This window comes from Eulemur rufifrons, chromosome 19 (assembly GCF_041146395.1).
Source record: "Eulemur rufifrons isolate Redbay chromosome 19, OSU_ERuf_1, whole genome shotgun sequence".
Taxonomy (NCBI): Eukaryota; Metazoa; Chordata; class Mammalia; order Primates; family Lemuridae; genus Eulemur; species Eulemur rufifrons.
In genome coordinates, this window is record NC_091001.1 from 48,984,232 (window position 1) to 49,000,185 (window position 15,954).

Below are 15,954 nucleotides of genomic sequence, written 5' to 3' on the forward strand. Positions count from 1 at the left end.
ATAAACATTCAAGTGCCAGGTGTCTTTCTTTTGGGTAAATACCCAGTGGTGAGATTGCTGGGTCAAAAGGTAGGTCTACTTTTAGTTCTTTGAGGAATCTCCATACTGTTCTACAGAAGTTGTACTAATTTGCCCATGTCCCATCAACAGTGTGTAAGTGTTCCTTTCTCTCTGCATTCATACCGTCATCTATTATTCTTGGACTTTTTAATAAAAGGCATTCCTACTGGGGCAAGGTGATATCTCATTGTGGTTTTAATTTGCATTTCCTTGATGACTACTGATGTTGAGCATTTTCTTTATATGTATATGGCCATTTGTCTATCTTTTTTTGAAAAACTTCTGTTCATGTGTTTTGCTCACTTTTTAATGTTTTTTTTTTTTCTGATTTGCTTCAGTTATTTGAAGATTCTGGTTATTAGCCCTTTATCAGATGTATAGCTTGTCAATATTTTTTCCCATTCTGTAGGTTGTCTATTTGCTCTGTTGATTATTTCCTTAGCTGTGCAGAAGCTTTTTAATTTAATCAAGTCCCATTTATTTATTTATTTTTGTTGCAGTGATTGCCATTGGGATCTCCTCCATAAATTCTTTGCCTAGGATGATATCTATAAGAGTTTTGACAACATTTTCTTATAGCATTCTTATGGTTTCATGCCTTACATTTAAGTCTTTTATCCAACTTGAATTACTTTTTGTGAGTGGTGAGAGATACGGACCCTGTTTCACTGTTCTGCGTGTGGCTATCCAATTTTCCCAACACCATTTATTGAATAGGGATTCTTTTCTATAGTGTATATTGTTGTCTGCTTTGTCAGAGATGAGTTGGCTGCATATGGATGGTTTTATATCTGGGTTCTCTATTCTGTGGTCTATGTCTCTACTTTTGTGCCAATACCATGCTGTTTTGGTTATTATATAGCCTTGTAGTATATTAATAGTTTGAATTCTGGTAATGTGATGCCTCCAGATTTGTTCCTTTTTTGCTTAAGGTTGCTTTGGCTGGAATACTAGAGTATTTCTATAGATAATGATGCTACATTTGTTTTTTGCTTCTCACATTTGTGTGTGTGTGTATATGTGACATATATGTTTCTTGAAATGCTTAAAGTTTTAATTATTTTCAGGTAATATTTGTAGAACAAAGGGAATTTTCAGGACATTTTGATGAAATGTGGGGACAAGGAAAAAGATATTCAAAATTGGAATTTCTTGGATACTTTATGATGTGTCATTGCAAGAGGTAAAGGATACTGAATTTTCAAGCTTAAAAATTATCTAAAAATAGGAATAGAAGGCAATGGGGAAGGATAATAAATAAATGCCTAGATTTGACAATGCCTGGGGATCAGGAAGTGAGGTGAAGCAATTCACAAAAGAAACAAAGCCACATTTTAATGTTGTCTAGGAAAAATGAGTTCATGAATCCTAAGACTAAACTGCTAATATAAGAGGGTAAGATTTCAGTGGAGTAAGAGGAACACAAGTTGTCATGTCATCCTATGGCAAGGATGGTGTGCCAGCTTTGAGAGTCCCCAGGCACTTGATAGAGAAGGACAAAGAAAGCAGAGTCACAGAGCCATGACATTGGGAGTTAGAGAGATCAAGAACCTGTGATGACAACCCAGCATTAGGGAAGAACAGGTGGAGGCTCTTACAGCCAAGCCTCAGCTCCTGCCATGGCCGTCATGTCCTAGCTCATTCTTACCCTTGCTGATGCACAACAGATAATGAATTAGATTTTGATGAGGACAGAAAAGGGAGCTAGCTTTCAGAGAGGCTTGTCATTGCTTTACATGGAAGAGCTTGAAACCTTTCACTTTGACTACTTCACAGATATTAAAAACAAACTTGTGTACTTTTGTTTGTTCGAATCTTTTTTGAGAAAAAAAAAATGAGTGGTGTTGAACAAAGAACACCAGATGAGGAGGCAGGTGACAAAGCAGATTGTGGAGGAACTAAGAGTTAGTGTCCTTCTGCACAAAATAAGGTGAGGGGCTTGATCTGGTACTGTAAAAGCTTTTTTTCAGTTCCGAACTTCTGTGACATTCATTTAGACATTATGATTTCAGGTAATATGTGCTATGAAGGGACATACAGGGGAAAGTTTGGCTGAGGAGGTGACATTTGAGCGAGGAAAGTGAGTCATGTGGGTATCTGGGGTCAGAGCATTCCGAGAGGGTTCAGAGGCCCCTGGGCAGGCCTGATTTCAGGAGTGCCAAGGAGGCCACAGTGAGGGCAGAGGAGCCCGGGTCCAGGTCATGCAGAGACTCAGCCACACGGCAGGAGCTGGGGAAGCAGCCTCAGGAGGGTCTGAACAGGGGACACCTCTGGCTGCTGTGCAGAAAGCAGAACTGGGTTCAAGGTGGGGTAAACGGACAGGCTAGAATCAGATTAGAGAGAGGCTCTTACTGCTAGGAATCTTGGCGAGAGGTGATGGTAGTTTGGGCTAGAGTGGTAGTAGACGGAGGGGTGAGTAGTTAGATGTTGGGTATATTTTGAAAGTAAAGCCATCAGTATTGTTTATGGACTGAATGAGGGTTATCAAGGTTTGTGGCCAGAGCAAGTAATGCCCCTGTAGGGCAGGGGTACACATGGCCGGGGGTGGAAGGATAAAGCAAGAATCCAGCTTCGACATGCCAAGTTTAAGAAGCCCAGCTGGATGTCTGAGGGAAGACACTGAAAGGGGAGTTGGACGTGCAAATCAGACACATAGAGGAGAGGCTGAAGCTGGAGATAGCTATTCGAATGCCATCTCCGAATAGATGGTACCTAACACCATAGAATTGACTGAGGCAGCAGCTGTAGATAAAAAAAGAGGTGTGAAGACAGAGCCCTGTGGCCCCAACATTCTGAGGTAGAGAAGAGGAGGAGCAGCCATCAAAACAGACCGAGTGGCAGCAGCCAGTGAGGAGGGATCCCAGGAGAGTGTGTGCCCTAGAACACTGGAGAAGGGAAGGAGGGGTGAGTTGTGCAAATACTGCTGAGAGATTAGGGCACGGCTGAGAGCTGACCAGTGGGTCTGACAAGATGGAGAGGTGAACACAGGAAGAGCAGCTGAGTGCATTGTTGGGTAGAAAATTTTGATTGGAATACATTAAAGGGAAAACTAGAAGAGAGATCATTCTTTAAGAGGTCTCTCTCTCTCTCTCTCTCTCTTTTTTTTTTTTCAGAGATGGGGTCTTGCTCTGTTGCCCAGGGTAGAGTGCAGTGGCATGGTCATCGCTCACTGCAGCCTCGAACTCTTGGGTTCAAGCAATCCTCATGCTTCAGCCTCCCAAAGTGCTGAGATTACAGGTGTGAGCCACTGCACTTGGCCCTGTAAGGGGTCCTTCTAGAAAGAGCAGAGAAATTGAGGTGTGTGTTTACCACCAGGGAGTATGGAGGCCTAAGGAGAAGTTTTTTTAAAGATGGGAGGTATTGAGGTATCATGACAGTTTTGAAAAATGCTGTTAGGAATTATCCAATAGAAAAAGAAACACTGAGATATAGAGGAGAAGTGGGAATTTTGAGAGCAAAATCGTTGCATAGGCAGAAGGGGATGGGGCTCAGTGCCAGAGGGAATATTGGCACATGATAGGCGCAGGGGCAGCTCAGCCCAGGGACAGAAGATGCAGGTTGTTAGGGAAATTTAGAAGATGAGGCAGCTCTGCTCCAACTGCTTCTATTTTTTTTTTTTTTTTAAGTGAAAGGACATCCACTGGGAGTGAGAAATGGAAGACGGTGTCACAGGTTTGAAAAAGTTATGAAGTAATCAGCCTGTGGTGGGGTGCAGGGTGACTTGAACAGGGACTGGTGATTGGATTTCCAGGTGAGTCGCAGGCACCTCGGATACAATTCTACGCAGAGGTTTGGGGGCCAGTGGAAAGGAAGGGAGGGTGCAGATCAGAGAATGAGGGTTCAGTACACTACCTTGCACACATTTGGATAAGTCCCTCAAATTAAAGACGTAATGGGACTTGGCTGGTGTTGGCAGGAGATCAACACTCATCCTGTTGTAAATCTCAACTGCGGCTTCCACAATGTTTGGTGCAGTCTGCTTTACAGCTGGTGGGAAATCATGCAGGAAGCCATTTAAGATAGACTAGAACCACAAACATAAGATGAGAGTGTTAGATTTTTTTTAAAAAAACATATATTTATCTTACAACTACTCCAGAGCTGATACTTTTTCTAATAATAAGTAGAAAGCCAAATTGTAACACAAAGACCACTGGGTATTAAAGCTCTTCTGTTCATTTTAGAATATGTTCTCAAGTATAGGCTCACTCCTGTCTTCTGTGATTGTTGGTGATGCCTGAGCAGCATTCATACCTGACTAGTGAATTTACCATAACCTACCGTCAAGTAATTTGAATCTATGCCTGTAGTGGGTCAAGAGGGTCTTCACGGAGGGCACACACTCATCTGGAAATGAACTGAAAGCCTCTCTTTGACTTTTATGGGTAAATGAACAAGTCCCATAGGTTTTCAACTTCATGCATTTTTTTAAGTGCAACTTACTTATAAGAAGGAATTCCCCCACCCCACCACTTCCCAGTCTTAGTAACCAGCCCTACTCTCTTCTGCTCAGATCAGGAGCTTGGAAGTCTCTTTCGACACCTCCTGTTCTCTGTCCCGCACAATCAATCTTGAACACGTTTCTTGGATCTGTCTGCTTCCTCCCTCTGTTTCCCCCGACCCCACCCCATTCTGCCCCCCTGCTTATTTTCATCTGGGCTTCTTCACTTCCTCCTTTACTCAGTGGCCTCTTCACTTACACTATTGTTTCTCTTCTGTTACCTTTAATCATGCAAATCAGGTCAAACTCCCCGAGGTCCACCCCTCCCCAGCCTCCTCACCTCCCTGCTCCCTCTCCGTTTCACTCTGGGTCCCAGCCACACTGGCCTGGACGCCTGCCCCTCCCTCCTCCAGGCCTCTGCACATGCTGCTCCCTCTCCCAATGCCCACCCCAAACAGCCCTGGCTCTCCATTTGGCAGACACTTTCTCATTCTTCATTTCTTAGGCTACATGTCATCTTTCCAAAGACGCTTTCCGTGACCACCCAATCTAAGACAAGTCCTCCATTAATCTCTCTGATCTTCTCAGACATAACTTATCACTATTTGAAGGTACATATTTATTAGCTAGCCCCGACCCCAGGTTCTTGGAAAAATCATTATAGTTTTTTAAGTAGATAGATTCTTATCACTATCAACCCTAGAGTTACTCATGGGAGAAGCCACCAGAATGCATATTAATACTCACAAGGTCATCTTTTTGACTTTAGATTTGGGGGTCACATATGAGATCTTTTAAAATAATCCAAAGTATTAATATTTGTTTTCAGTGGGCCTCCTGTTGAACATTAGCTTCAGCAGCTTATGAGCACTATATGCTTTTTTGAGGTACTCCCTCTCCTAGGCCCCCAACATGACTTTAATATACTGCACATGGCCTATATTTTGAGTAGGACCATCCTAAACCCAATCTTCAAGTTTGCTGAAAATCTGTCCAGCTGTATGTGTATGATGGAGAACAGAGAAACTGAAATTTTAATTTTTTTGTATATAAAATATGTATATATACACACATTACATATATGAAAAAAAGTTTCAGCCTGTCTATTCTCCATCATACAAATACAAATACAGTTTCTAATGTATATATTGGTAACTGTGTGTATATATCTATTTATCTCATTCATCTGTTTATGATTTGTCTCTATGGTGGAAGATCCATGAGGACAGGTTTGGTATCTGTTTTGCTCAAAATGATACACCAATGTCTGGCATATGGAAGGTGCTCAACAGATATTTGTTTAAAGAATAAATTGGGGGCTACTAAATTGGTATTTATGAATTAAAATTAGCATGTCAACATAGAGTATACTGAGGACCATGGCTTGGTATTCTACTTACAGGTCTGGCTTACAGGACATGTTTGACAACATTGCAAAGCTCCTGCTAAGAATATACACACAAGATAGAGCCAGAATTCTCACAGTTTGGGAGAAGAATGGGAGAAGGATGCTTTGGCAGGAGGATAGTATTAGTATTTTATGGAGTTGATCATTGTTTTCAATTACTGCTGTTATATCTTTCTAACTAGAAATTTAATTCAATTTAGTTACAACATCATCAATTAAATTTGTTCTGTGCTATTCAGTTTCCCCTTAGAGTGTACAGTGATACATATTTTGGCACATAAATTCCCATAAGTAAACACGCAGATGTGTATGAATTGTGCTTCAAGGAAGAGTCACACATAATAGACATATTCCAAATCTGTGCAAACTGTGACCCATCATTAGTGGTGCACTCGCTGCATGTATATACTGTTTAACTAATTTGCAACAGACTATGAAAGAGGGTACAGTGATATGACTGATTGTTTAAAAATTACTAAGTGATTAAAAAGATTATATATATATATATATATATATATAAAATATACATGTACTATTTGGACCCACAGGCTTCTTTTATACAGAAGAAGTTAATCAATTTATATATTAATTCAATCTATATATATATAGGAATTGCTTCAAATTTATTAAGAATAATTTCCCACGGATTTAGCTATTTCTATATGAATAGAAAACCCCTTTCCATGTACTAGAGGTTGTGTATGTGCTGGCTCTGTCCCTCCTTCTAGTGGGGCTCCATTGGAGAAGAAGTTGATACCAGTAAAGGTGGAGGTTCACTTAATCCCCACTTCACTGGGCAGTTACTGACAAAGTCACCTTCAGACCAGCCACCTTCAGACCAGTCACCTGAACAGTCTTATTCTACCTGTAGGTCTGCTTTACCATTTCCTGCCTCTGTGACTGCACTCACCCAAATACCTCCTGCTCCCAAGATCTCTTCCTTCCTGTCAACTCCCATTCTCCCTTAAGACCCAGCTCACTATTTTCTCTAAGCAGATTTTGCTGGTGGGCTACGACAGGCTCTAGTCACGCTGCTTCATGTTCTGTCATCATTCTATTCAAAATAATGTCTCTCATATTTATCGAACATTCTGTTGAACACTCACAGGGCAGGAGCCATTATTTTCTCCATTTAAAAGATGAGGAAGTGGCGCCTTAGGGATGTTAGTACAGGTGGAAGAAGTATGGGTTATTGCTCTTAGTGGTGGTAGCCAAGGTGATGAGTTCTGTTTTCGGTGTGTTGAGCTTGAGCTAGCTGCCTGGGGTATCTGTTTGGTGTCTGGTGGCAAGTGGACATATACACATGGCAGTCAGGTATGAGATGAGCACAGAGGTGGGCACTGGGTAGTGTTCAGACCTGCTAAGAGCAGTGTGCAGAGTGCTAAGGGGCAAGGACCTAAGGCACAGCCTTCTTTGAAAACAGGGGTTATGTTTGCACAACCGTTCTGCATGCCTAGAACTATCTCTGAGACCACAAACACAAAAGGCAGTAATGCAGATGCCTGGCCATTACTATCCAGGTACCCATGTTTACCTGCCTTCTGCCCAGGAAAGAGATGATGGGCTCCCTAGAAACCCAACAGACCACTTTGATTGTGGGAGCTTTGGAAAAACCGTTTTCTTTCCCCCCTTTTGCTTAAGTTTAACTCCACACTCACCTGAAAAATCTGTTTCAGACTGTGCTCCGAGGGCATAGGGAGACACAGCATGCTGAAGTGTCGGATGAAGCGGGGCGTCACAGGGTTGCGGCCACCTCCTGGAGGTGCACATGCTGATATGATGGTTACATCCTGCATGGGGAGAATCCATTGGGTCACCCGGCAGAGAAAGAAATGAGACCTGCCCATCCCAACGGCAGGGCTCAAAACTAACATTTTTTTTGATGACCTACCCACACGCCAGCGTTACATTAAATTTTTTGTGCACATTAAATGACTTAATTCTCATAACCATGCTAAGATATCACTATCATTACCCCTACTTTATAGATAAAAAAATCAAGGCCCTGGATGGTTAAGTAAGTTGCTAAGGTCACTCAGCAAATTCATCCACTTTAAGCAAATACCTTTATATAAAAACTTGATCTTAAAAACTTTGTATTTGAAGTTAAAATATAGTCATTCTTTCATAAAATACTGAGTGTAGTTGATGCTCATTATTCGTGGTAGTTATGTTCAATAACGTTGACCGGGACACTGAATTAGTAAATACTGAACCATTGCTCCTGGAGGAAATACAGGGTCAGGTTCCTATGAGCCTCTGGTCATGACATTTTTCTCAACTGACCAACATGTAACCTTGTTTTATGTGTGTAAAGTAAGTAAAATAAGTAAAACATCTTATTTTATATTGTTGAGTCATTAACATTAAACTCATGGTCAATAGCACTGTAATGCAAGCCTGAAAAAAGCTTATCGAACTCATATATTTTCTGTTAGGCATATCACTGCCTTTTTGTGCTTAGGAACAGTACATAGCCCCTCAGTACATGTGGGGCCATTTTAAATGGCAAAATCACCAACAGAAAGCATAAAAAGTGAAAAATGTGCCATGAAGTAGACCATGAGAAGGGCACTTGTTTGCAGTGTGAGAGCTGAAACAAGAAGGCAGAGCGCGGCCTTGTTCGGCCTCAGCTGCAAAGTATGTGTTGGGTGGTAGAAGTGTTTGCTACTCTCTGCATGTCTACCAATGACCGAGAGAAAGTGCTATGAGTGTTGATTTTTCAGCTACAAATAGATTTTGTGAGTAGGACACAGAATCCACAAATAGTAAGGATCTACTCACGATGTAGCAGGCGTGGTGCTGGGCTCTTCTGAGTAAAATGGAGAGAAAAAGCAGCCTTTTCCCTGCCTTGATAAAGCTTGAAAATAAATATGTAATATAAACCACAGTAAGGTCTTTGGAGGAAAGGGATATAATGCTGAGGCAATGCTTGATGGGGAACCTAACTCAGTCTGTTGGATGGAGCAGACCTGACCAACGGAGCGGCAACTGCAGTGGAGAGCGGGAGGCCGGCGGGGGTTAAACAGAAGATAAGGCCGTGGACAGGAGGGGTGGGGTGGGGCTGATGCATTTCAGGCAAAGGGAACAGCATGTGCAAATTCCTTCCGTGGGAGGAAGAATACTAAAACCAAGGGAAGGCACTGATGGGTCTTAAGCAAGGGGTTGGCAGCATCAGAGCCGCATTTTGGAAAGGCCACTCTGGCTGTTCATAGACAGGGAACAGACTACAGGTATGTGGAGCCCAGTTAAGCGTGGCAGTTTCAGTATTCCAGGAGAGAGAGAGGGCTTGGCCTCAGGTTATGGCCATAAAATGAAAAGAAGCGGGTGATTATAGAAATATTTATAGTAATTAGCCTATATGTTAGATGAAAATTCTAGAATTTGGAAAAGTCAATGAACAAAAAATAACTTTTTCTTTTAGAAATTGATCATCAGTTTTTTGGGGGACCTGGTAAAGTAGGTGAATGGTTTTTCTGGGCTGTGTCTCCCTTCATCTTGGTCTCAGATTTATAGTACCAAGGCTTGAGAGGGCAGGTTCCTGTCTCTATGTGAATCAGTTCCAACAAAAAATAGCCTACTGTGTGCAAGGTATTGAGCCGGGCAGGGCCCACAAAGGTGAGGAGATGGAGATCAGGAGCTCAGAGTGTGATATGGAAGAATAAGGCACAAGATGGGGACACCAGCAGCTCTGATTCAAGATACAATGTGACATTCACGACAGGGACAAATGCTGTATTCCATGTGGGTGAAGGAGGAGATCACACTGGGAATGGAGGTTCCAGGAAAGGCCTTGTGACTGAGGCAATTTGGAGATGGACCTTGAAGGAGTGGGAGGATCCCAAAGGAAGAGCTGGAGAAGAAAGGCCCTTCCGGGTAGAGGACACCTTCACAAAGGTGCAGGGGTGGGGAAATGAATGCGTTCAGGAGACAGCAAGCCTTCTGCTTCAATGGGACTGCGGGGCTTGTGCAGGGTCTCTTGGATCAGAGCATCCATTTATGGCCAAATGTGGGAGCCCCTGAGTGCCAGGGTAAAGAATTTCCCTGTAATTTGTTTGCCACCAGACACTAGACACTGGGGTGAGGGCCGGCCTGGTGAGGGGTGGTGGTCATCCTCTGCCCACCCTCACTCCCGTGGCACTGAGTCAGGGAAATTCTAGACCTGCAAATGGCACAAAATATTCTCTCCTCACTGGGTTGTTGGAAAGATAAGGTTAGATAAACTCATTTGGAAAGTTAAAAGAAAGCCTTACGCAAAAGACTGCTTTGTTTCTGAGGTGGCCTAATTATATTCTATTTTTAGGAAAGATTTTCTTGTCTAATTACAGACCCTAAATACAGTCTAGAAGAAGAAAGCCGCTGACCACTGCCCAGGAACTGAACATGGGTTTATTTTCTGTCCCAGGCTCCCTGTACTGGTGACCAAGACACCCCTTTCTCAGGATCTGTTACGTGGGCCCCATCAGTTCTCACCTCTGTGTGGCTTGAACTATCTCTTCAATCTCCATTTTCCCCTCTAGCACTTACACTTGTTTTGTATAAAGATTTAAAGAATCTTCATATCTTATTTAAATTCTCTACTTGACTTCATGCAATCGCTGCATTTCGTCTGTTACTTCCCGTGGTGAGTCCCCCTTCCTTGGCTCATGTGCTTACCAGAATGTGAGCTCCACCTGGGCAGAGATTTTACACAGTCTCATTCACTCTGGTAACCCCAGGACCCAGAATAGTGTCTGGCACAGAATATATGCTAAATAAATATTTGTCGAATGAGTGAATATGCTTCTTATCCACTCTTGCAGTTTAAACTCCTGGACACTGTATTTATTATGTTGCATTAAATAATATAGTAAAGGTCTAAAACAACCTGTTTTTTTCTGGCTTCGAGCTACAACCAATATGCTGAATTTTTAATTTTCCTTTCAATATTGTGTATTTCTGTCCATCCTCTCTCCAGAGCTCCCAATTAAGAGGCCAACAGCTTGATAGAGAGAAAGAGCGCTACCTGGATATCCCAAGGCACCTGAGCTTAGCAAGGGGATAGGGAAGAATCTTAGCTGAAATCACAGATTCAGGAGCCAAATGGCCTGGGGTCTAATCCCAGTTCTGCCACTTACTAGTAATGTGACCTTGGACCTGTCACATAACTTGCACTCTGAGCCTCTGCTTCATCTGTAAAATGGGGCTAATAACACTATCCATCTCATAGGTAAGCTAGGAGGGTTAAATGAGCTGGAAGTGGGAGGCACTTAAAGTAGTGCATGGTACAATTATTAATATTTATTCTTACTGTGACCAAAACTAAACATGCCTCCCTTCTTATCTAGGATGGTGGCTTCTCTTCTCTGGAACAGACATGGAGCAGACAGCCTAGGTTCCCCTGTCTCCCTCAGACTCCACAGCCCACCAGTCCCACTGATCTGCCTCCTAAACCCTTCTGGTTGCACGTATCACATGAGGCTCTGACCCTCATTCCTTCTCTCAGCTACTGCTGTTGCCTCTGGTCTTGCCTCCTTTCTGGCCCAGGCCCCTGCCCGGCACCAAGGGGATCCTCCCGTCACATTTCCTGCAGAAGCTCCCCACCACTTACAGGATAAACCCAGGTTCCTCATTGTGGGACCACAGCCCTCTGGGATGTGACCTCTGTACCTCTTGTTGCTTCGGTACTCACATTTCACAACACTGTGGTACTTTATATTCCTGCTTCTGAGATGTGAAATGCTCTTTCCCTGCTTTGGCATGCCCTGCCTTCATAATCCAGCTCTGGCATTGCCTCTGGTAAGGCTTCTCTCAACCTCAACCCAGCCTCACACTGACTCTCTCCTGTCCATCCCCACTCATCACCCTGCATTACCAATGTCTGTGCACCCTCTGAAGAGCAGCTTTCTGGGAGGCAAGAATGTCTCACTTGTCCATGAATTTCCTGAATAGAAAGAACTCAATATGGTTGAATAAATTGAATTACATGGAAGTAACACTGAGGCTGTATATTATGGGCTGAATTGTGTCCGCTACTCCCATGTCATATGTTGAAGCCCTGACCCCAGTGCCTCGGAATGTGACTGTCATTGGAGATGGGGTCTTTAAAGAGGTGATTAAGCTAAAATGAGGTCATTAGGGTGAGCCCTAATCTGACATGACTAGTGTCCTTACAAGAAGAGATTAGAACACAGATAGACAGAGAAGGAAGCCTACATAAAGACACAGGGAGAAGATGGCCACTAAAAGCCAAAGAGAGAGGCTCCAGAAGAAACCTGTGAACACCTTGATCTTGGACATTTAGCCTTCAGAATTATGGGAAAATAAATTTCTGCTGTTTAAGCCACCCAGTCTGTGGTAATCTGTTATGGCAGTTCTAGCAAACTAATACACCATATTTCCTTAGTGTTTAAATTTAAACACACCAAGTAATTTAAAACCTAAAGTAACCTGTATTTCCTTCCAAAACAGTTTGTTTCTGTCATAAAATCCACCAAAATCTTGATACTGCCGAAGTAATTCAATTGGAGGCTGAGAGCCATAGCGATCTAGTCTGGGCATGTTTAGATCATCAACAAAAATCACAACTCTTTTGTTTCCTGGTGCTCCTGGGGAAACAAAATGAATTTAATTTAAGAATTATGACTTGCCCTTAGAAAACATAAGACAAAGCTGAGATATGGCTTTGGACTCAGTGACACCCTGTAGGTCATAATGAGTTCAGCTCTTCTCTCATGAGTGAGGAGGGCCCTAGCAGAGTCCTGCCCGGAGGGGAAGAGACTTGCTCTGGTCCCATCCAGGACCCTGCAGGGAGATGTGTACCTGGCCAGGACATCCATGTTGCCATGGCAGGTGGCCCCTCACCCTCTCTCTCAGAGCATGTGACGATGGCAGTTCTCCAGTGAGGTCTGGACCTTTCTCAATCCCAGCCACACCTGCTGCCCTCACCAACTGTGTGGTCTGGGCATGGCTGAGGAAGGTCATTTTCCTTCCACAGTGGGAAAAGGAAGAATGCCAAAGGTTCCCTTCATAAATGCCATCACACCACCCCCACAGAGAAGATAGGGTTAGTATATTCAACAGCATCCCAACCACGTGAGAGGGAGATTCGGTACAGGGGAGCTGCATAACACCACATTTATCTTGGAGAAAATCAATGTACACACTCATTAGAAAAAAAAGAATGGGTGACAGCAGGGAAAAGAGAGACCTAATGGGCAAATGGCCATATCCCTGTGGTTGGGATTAATTGTAGGAGGTGATTCCAAGGTCACAGATGTAAACAGTGCTCCACTCCATCCTCCGGCCCCTGGAAGCCAGGTAGTAGGCCAGCAGGCAGGGAAGGGAGCTGAGAGAATCATTTACAGAGGTCTGGGACCCCCACCAGAATCAGACTGGCATCTGTTGCCCTGTGCTTACCTGAGCAGGAAAGAGGGAACAGAGAGAGGAGGCAGTGAAGCAGCTGGCAGCACCTCTGCTTGGTACAATAGGGCCTCCTGGATGGTGCACAGCCTGGAGGGCAGCTGAGCCCCAGCCCTGGCTGGTGCCCCACCCAATCAGCTGCAGATGGATCACCAGAGGATGGGACTGAGTGGGGGCTGAGACCCTGATTCAGGGAACCTTTCAATGGGGAGGCTGATGCCTGACGTGCAAACAACTCGAATGGGAGTCCCTTGCTCCTGAAAGCCTGCCTCACAGACAGCATGGACAGTCATTCAGCGCCAGCCAGAGACACAGGACCATCCACAGATAGGCCCATCTAAACCCCAGTTAGGGAGAAGACACACTCCTCCTTTCCTTCTCCCCCTCCCATCCCAACCCACCACAGCCTCTTACAGGGAGGGCAGGGAGGAGTAGAGAGCACTACATACCCCCCTCCACCTCGAGCTCCTGGGACCACCATCCTGGCTGACACCAGGGGAGAGGAAGAACTTTAAATTGGGTTTGGGATTGAAGCTTTACATTGGCTCAGACTGAAAATATCTGAAGGTGTCCAGAAAGTTATGCTATTGATCTAATCAGTTAATAAGGGAGGGTGAGGGAGATATCACAATACCTGGTTGAAAGCGCTGACAGAAGTAAAACCAAAAATTTTCATTCTTAATTCCCACAGACAACTCAATGTGCCAGATATAAAGAGGTTAGTTTGATTTAAATAAGGGAAAATCAGTATAGGTTGGAAAAGCGTGGGTAGAGAGAGGGAGAACCCTGGAGAGGCAGAGATTGAAGATGTTCTGAGTTGAAGGTGATGATGGAAATAAATGACTTGCTTGTTACAAGTAAGATATCTAGAATCACCTTTACAAATAAATCAAAGAAAATATCCAGTTGTCATTTTATTATGTGCACTGTTTATATGATTTGTCAATTTAATGAATAATTTTTATGAGACAAATTAAAGTGATGATTCTTACCTAGAATGTTTTTTCTTTTTCTCTCCAGTTTTGATTCAATGATCTCTTGTGTTCTTGCAGATGAAGTTTGAGCCGAAAAATTTAGATAGACAGGGACATAACCAGCTGATTCTTGAATTTTACTTAGCAATCCCTTTGCAATCACAGACTTTAAATTAAAAAATAAGTTAATTGATTTCACATTCAATATAATCTCCTTCAATTGTCAATATCAGTAATAATTCAGTACAGCGGATAAGAAATAGGATAAAAAGAGAAAGGTTAAAGCCAGATTGAAATGTCTACTTTTTCTTACTGGAGATTTCATTTTGTTACATTTATCAGAACCAAAGAAATATTCTAATCAGCTCTATCTCAGCAAAAAGTTTTATTTTAGTTTCATAGCCAAGTCCATCTTATTTACTCTCCAAGCCAATTTGATAGCAAGAGTCACAGAAGGATCCAAATTTCTTTTAGAAATAATTTAGAGGGGAAACAGTGAATCCCTGTTATGTGGACTCCTCCAAAACCAAGAAGCCCAAACAATTGGTATTTCCTCCTCTATTCCACTTTTTCCCAAAACATTTAAGTGATACCATTGCTGTGTCAGGTAAAAGTAAATAGGCAGGAATGGACAGGCTTATTTTTATTAACAATCTTTTGTGGACACAAACCTCTCTGGCCAATTCCCACCCAACCAGTGCAGTGGCAGTCCCAGAAATACCAAGGGATACAACATAAAAGCCTCTAAACACAAACATTGGTCTACAGGGTCCTCTGGTTTATATAGTATCAATCTTAAGGATTTACTCAGAAACTGGCAAACTTTGGACTAATTTCCAGAGACAATATAGATTGATCATAGTTACATTCTTCCTGAAAAAGTGATAAAAATTAAAAAAATTTCCCCTGAGAAATAATGTATTATTCTGGTGCTGACAATTCTAAGTCCACCATGCCCTCATTTGGGAACAGAACTTCATGCATGATATAGGTTTCCTACCTTGCCAACTCCAGTTACTCCAGTAAACAACACCGAATGCCTGACTGCCAGTAGTTTTTCCATTAGATACCCGTAACGCACTGTGTCAGTTGTGGGGACAAGCATTTCAAAAAATGGAATGTCTTGGCTGTACTTGAAGGTAGGTATGATTCGTTCCCAGGGATCCAGCCGTTTTGTGTCAAAGTCCATGTGAATGCTCCACAGATCACCAGAACTGGGAAGCTAAAGTATAAAATTAAATACCACTTCCAATAAGCAATAGGCAAGACTGACACACGGCAATAGATATATTTACATAGAAACAAAGGCAGTCAAAGAACACAAATGGATTTGGATTTCTTTTTTCTTTGCAGAAAAGTAGTTATCTAGGTATTTGAGACTAATTCTTTAAACATAATCATGCAATACAATGCATGAAGAAAATCTGATATACTGATTATATTAAAACCTCGTATCAGAAGTGTAAAGCACTTTTAATTCAACATGCAAAGACTCACGTCATGCCAAATACTCTGCTTGGTGCTTGGACAAGTGCTGAATGAGACCCAGCCTCTGTCTTTAATGACTTGGTAATCCAATTGGGGGACATAAGCACTTCAGTTAACTCCTATGGGGAAATAAGGGCTCTAAGGGAGTTTTTTTTACAGTCACATGGGAAGGATGGCTCATT

The 15,954-nt window shown here is 42.8% G+C and overlaps 1 protein-coding gene across 1 annotated transcript in view; it reads right to left on the reverse strand.

The window, feature by feature from the left end:
- Positions 1 to 15,954, reverse strand: part of DNAH6 (dynein axonemal heavy chain 6) — a 236,266-nt gene that overhangs the window by 92,639 nt on the left and 127,673 nt on the right. Inside the window, exons 37-41 of the mRNA XM_069494279.1 lie at positions 15,285 to 15,506; positions 14,303 to 14,450; positions 12,339 to 12,496; positions 7,568 to 7,699; positions 3,913 to 4,084 (exon numbers count right to left, since the gene is read on the reverse strand). Of these exons, the coding sequence (XP_069350380.1) occupies positions 3,913 to 4,084; positions 7,568 to 7,699; positions 12,339 to 12,496; positions 14,303 to 14,450; positions 15,285 to 15,506 (832 nt within the window). The remainder of the gene's footprint in view (positions 1 to 3,912; positions 4,085 to 7,567; positions 7,700 to 12,338; positions 12,497 to 14,302; positions 14,451 to 15,284; positions 15,507 to 15,954) is intronic.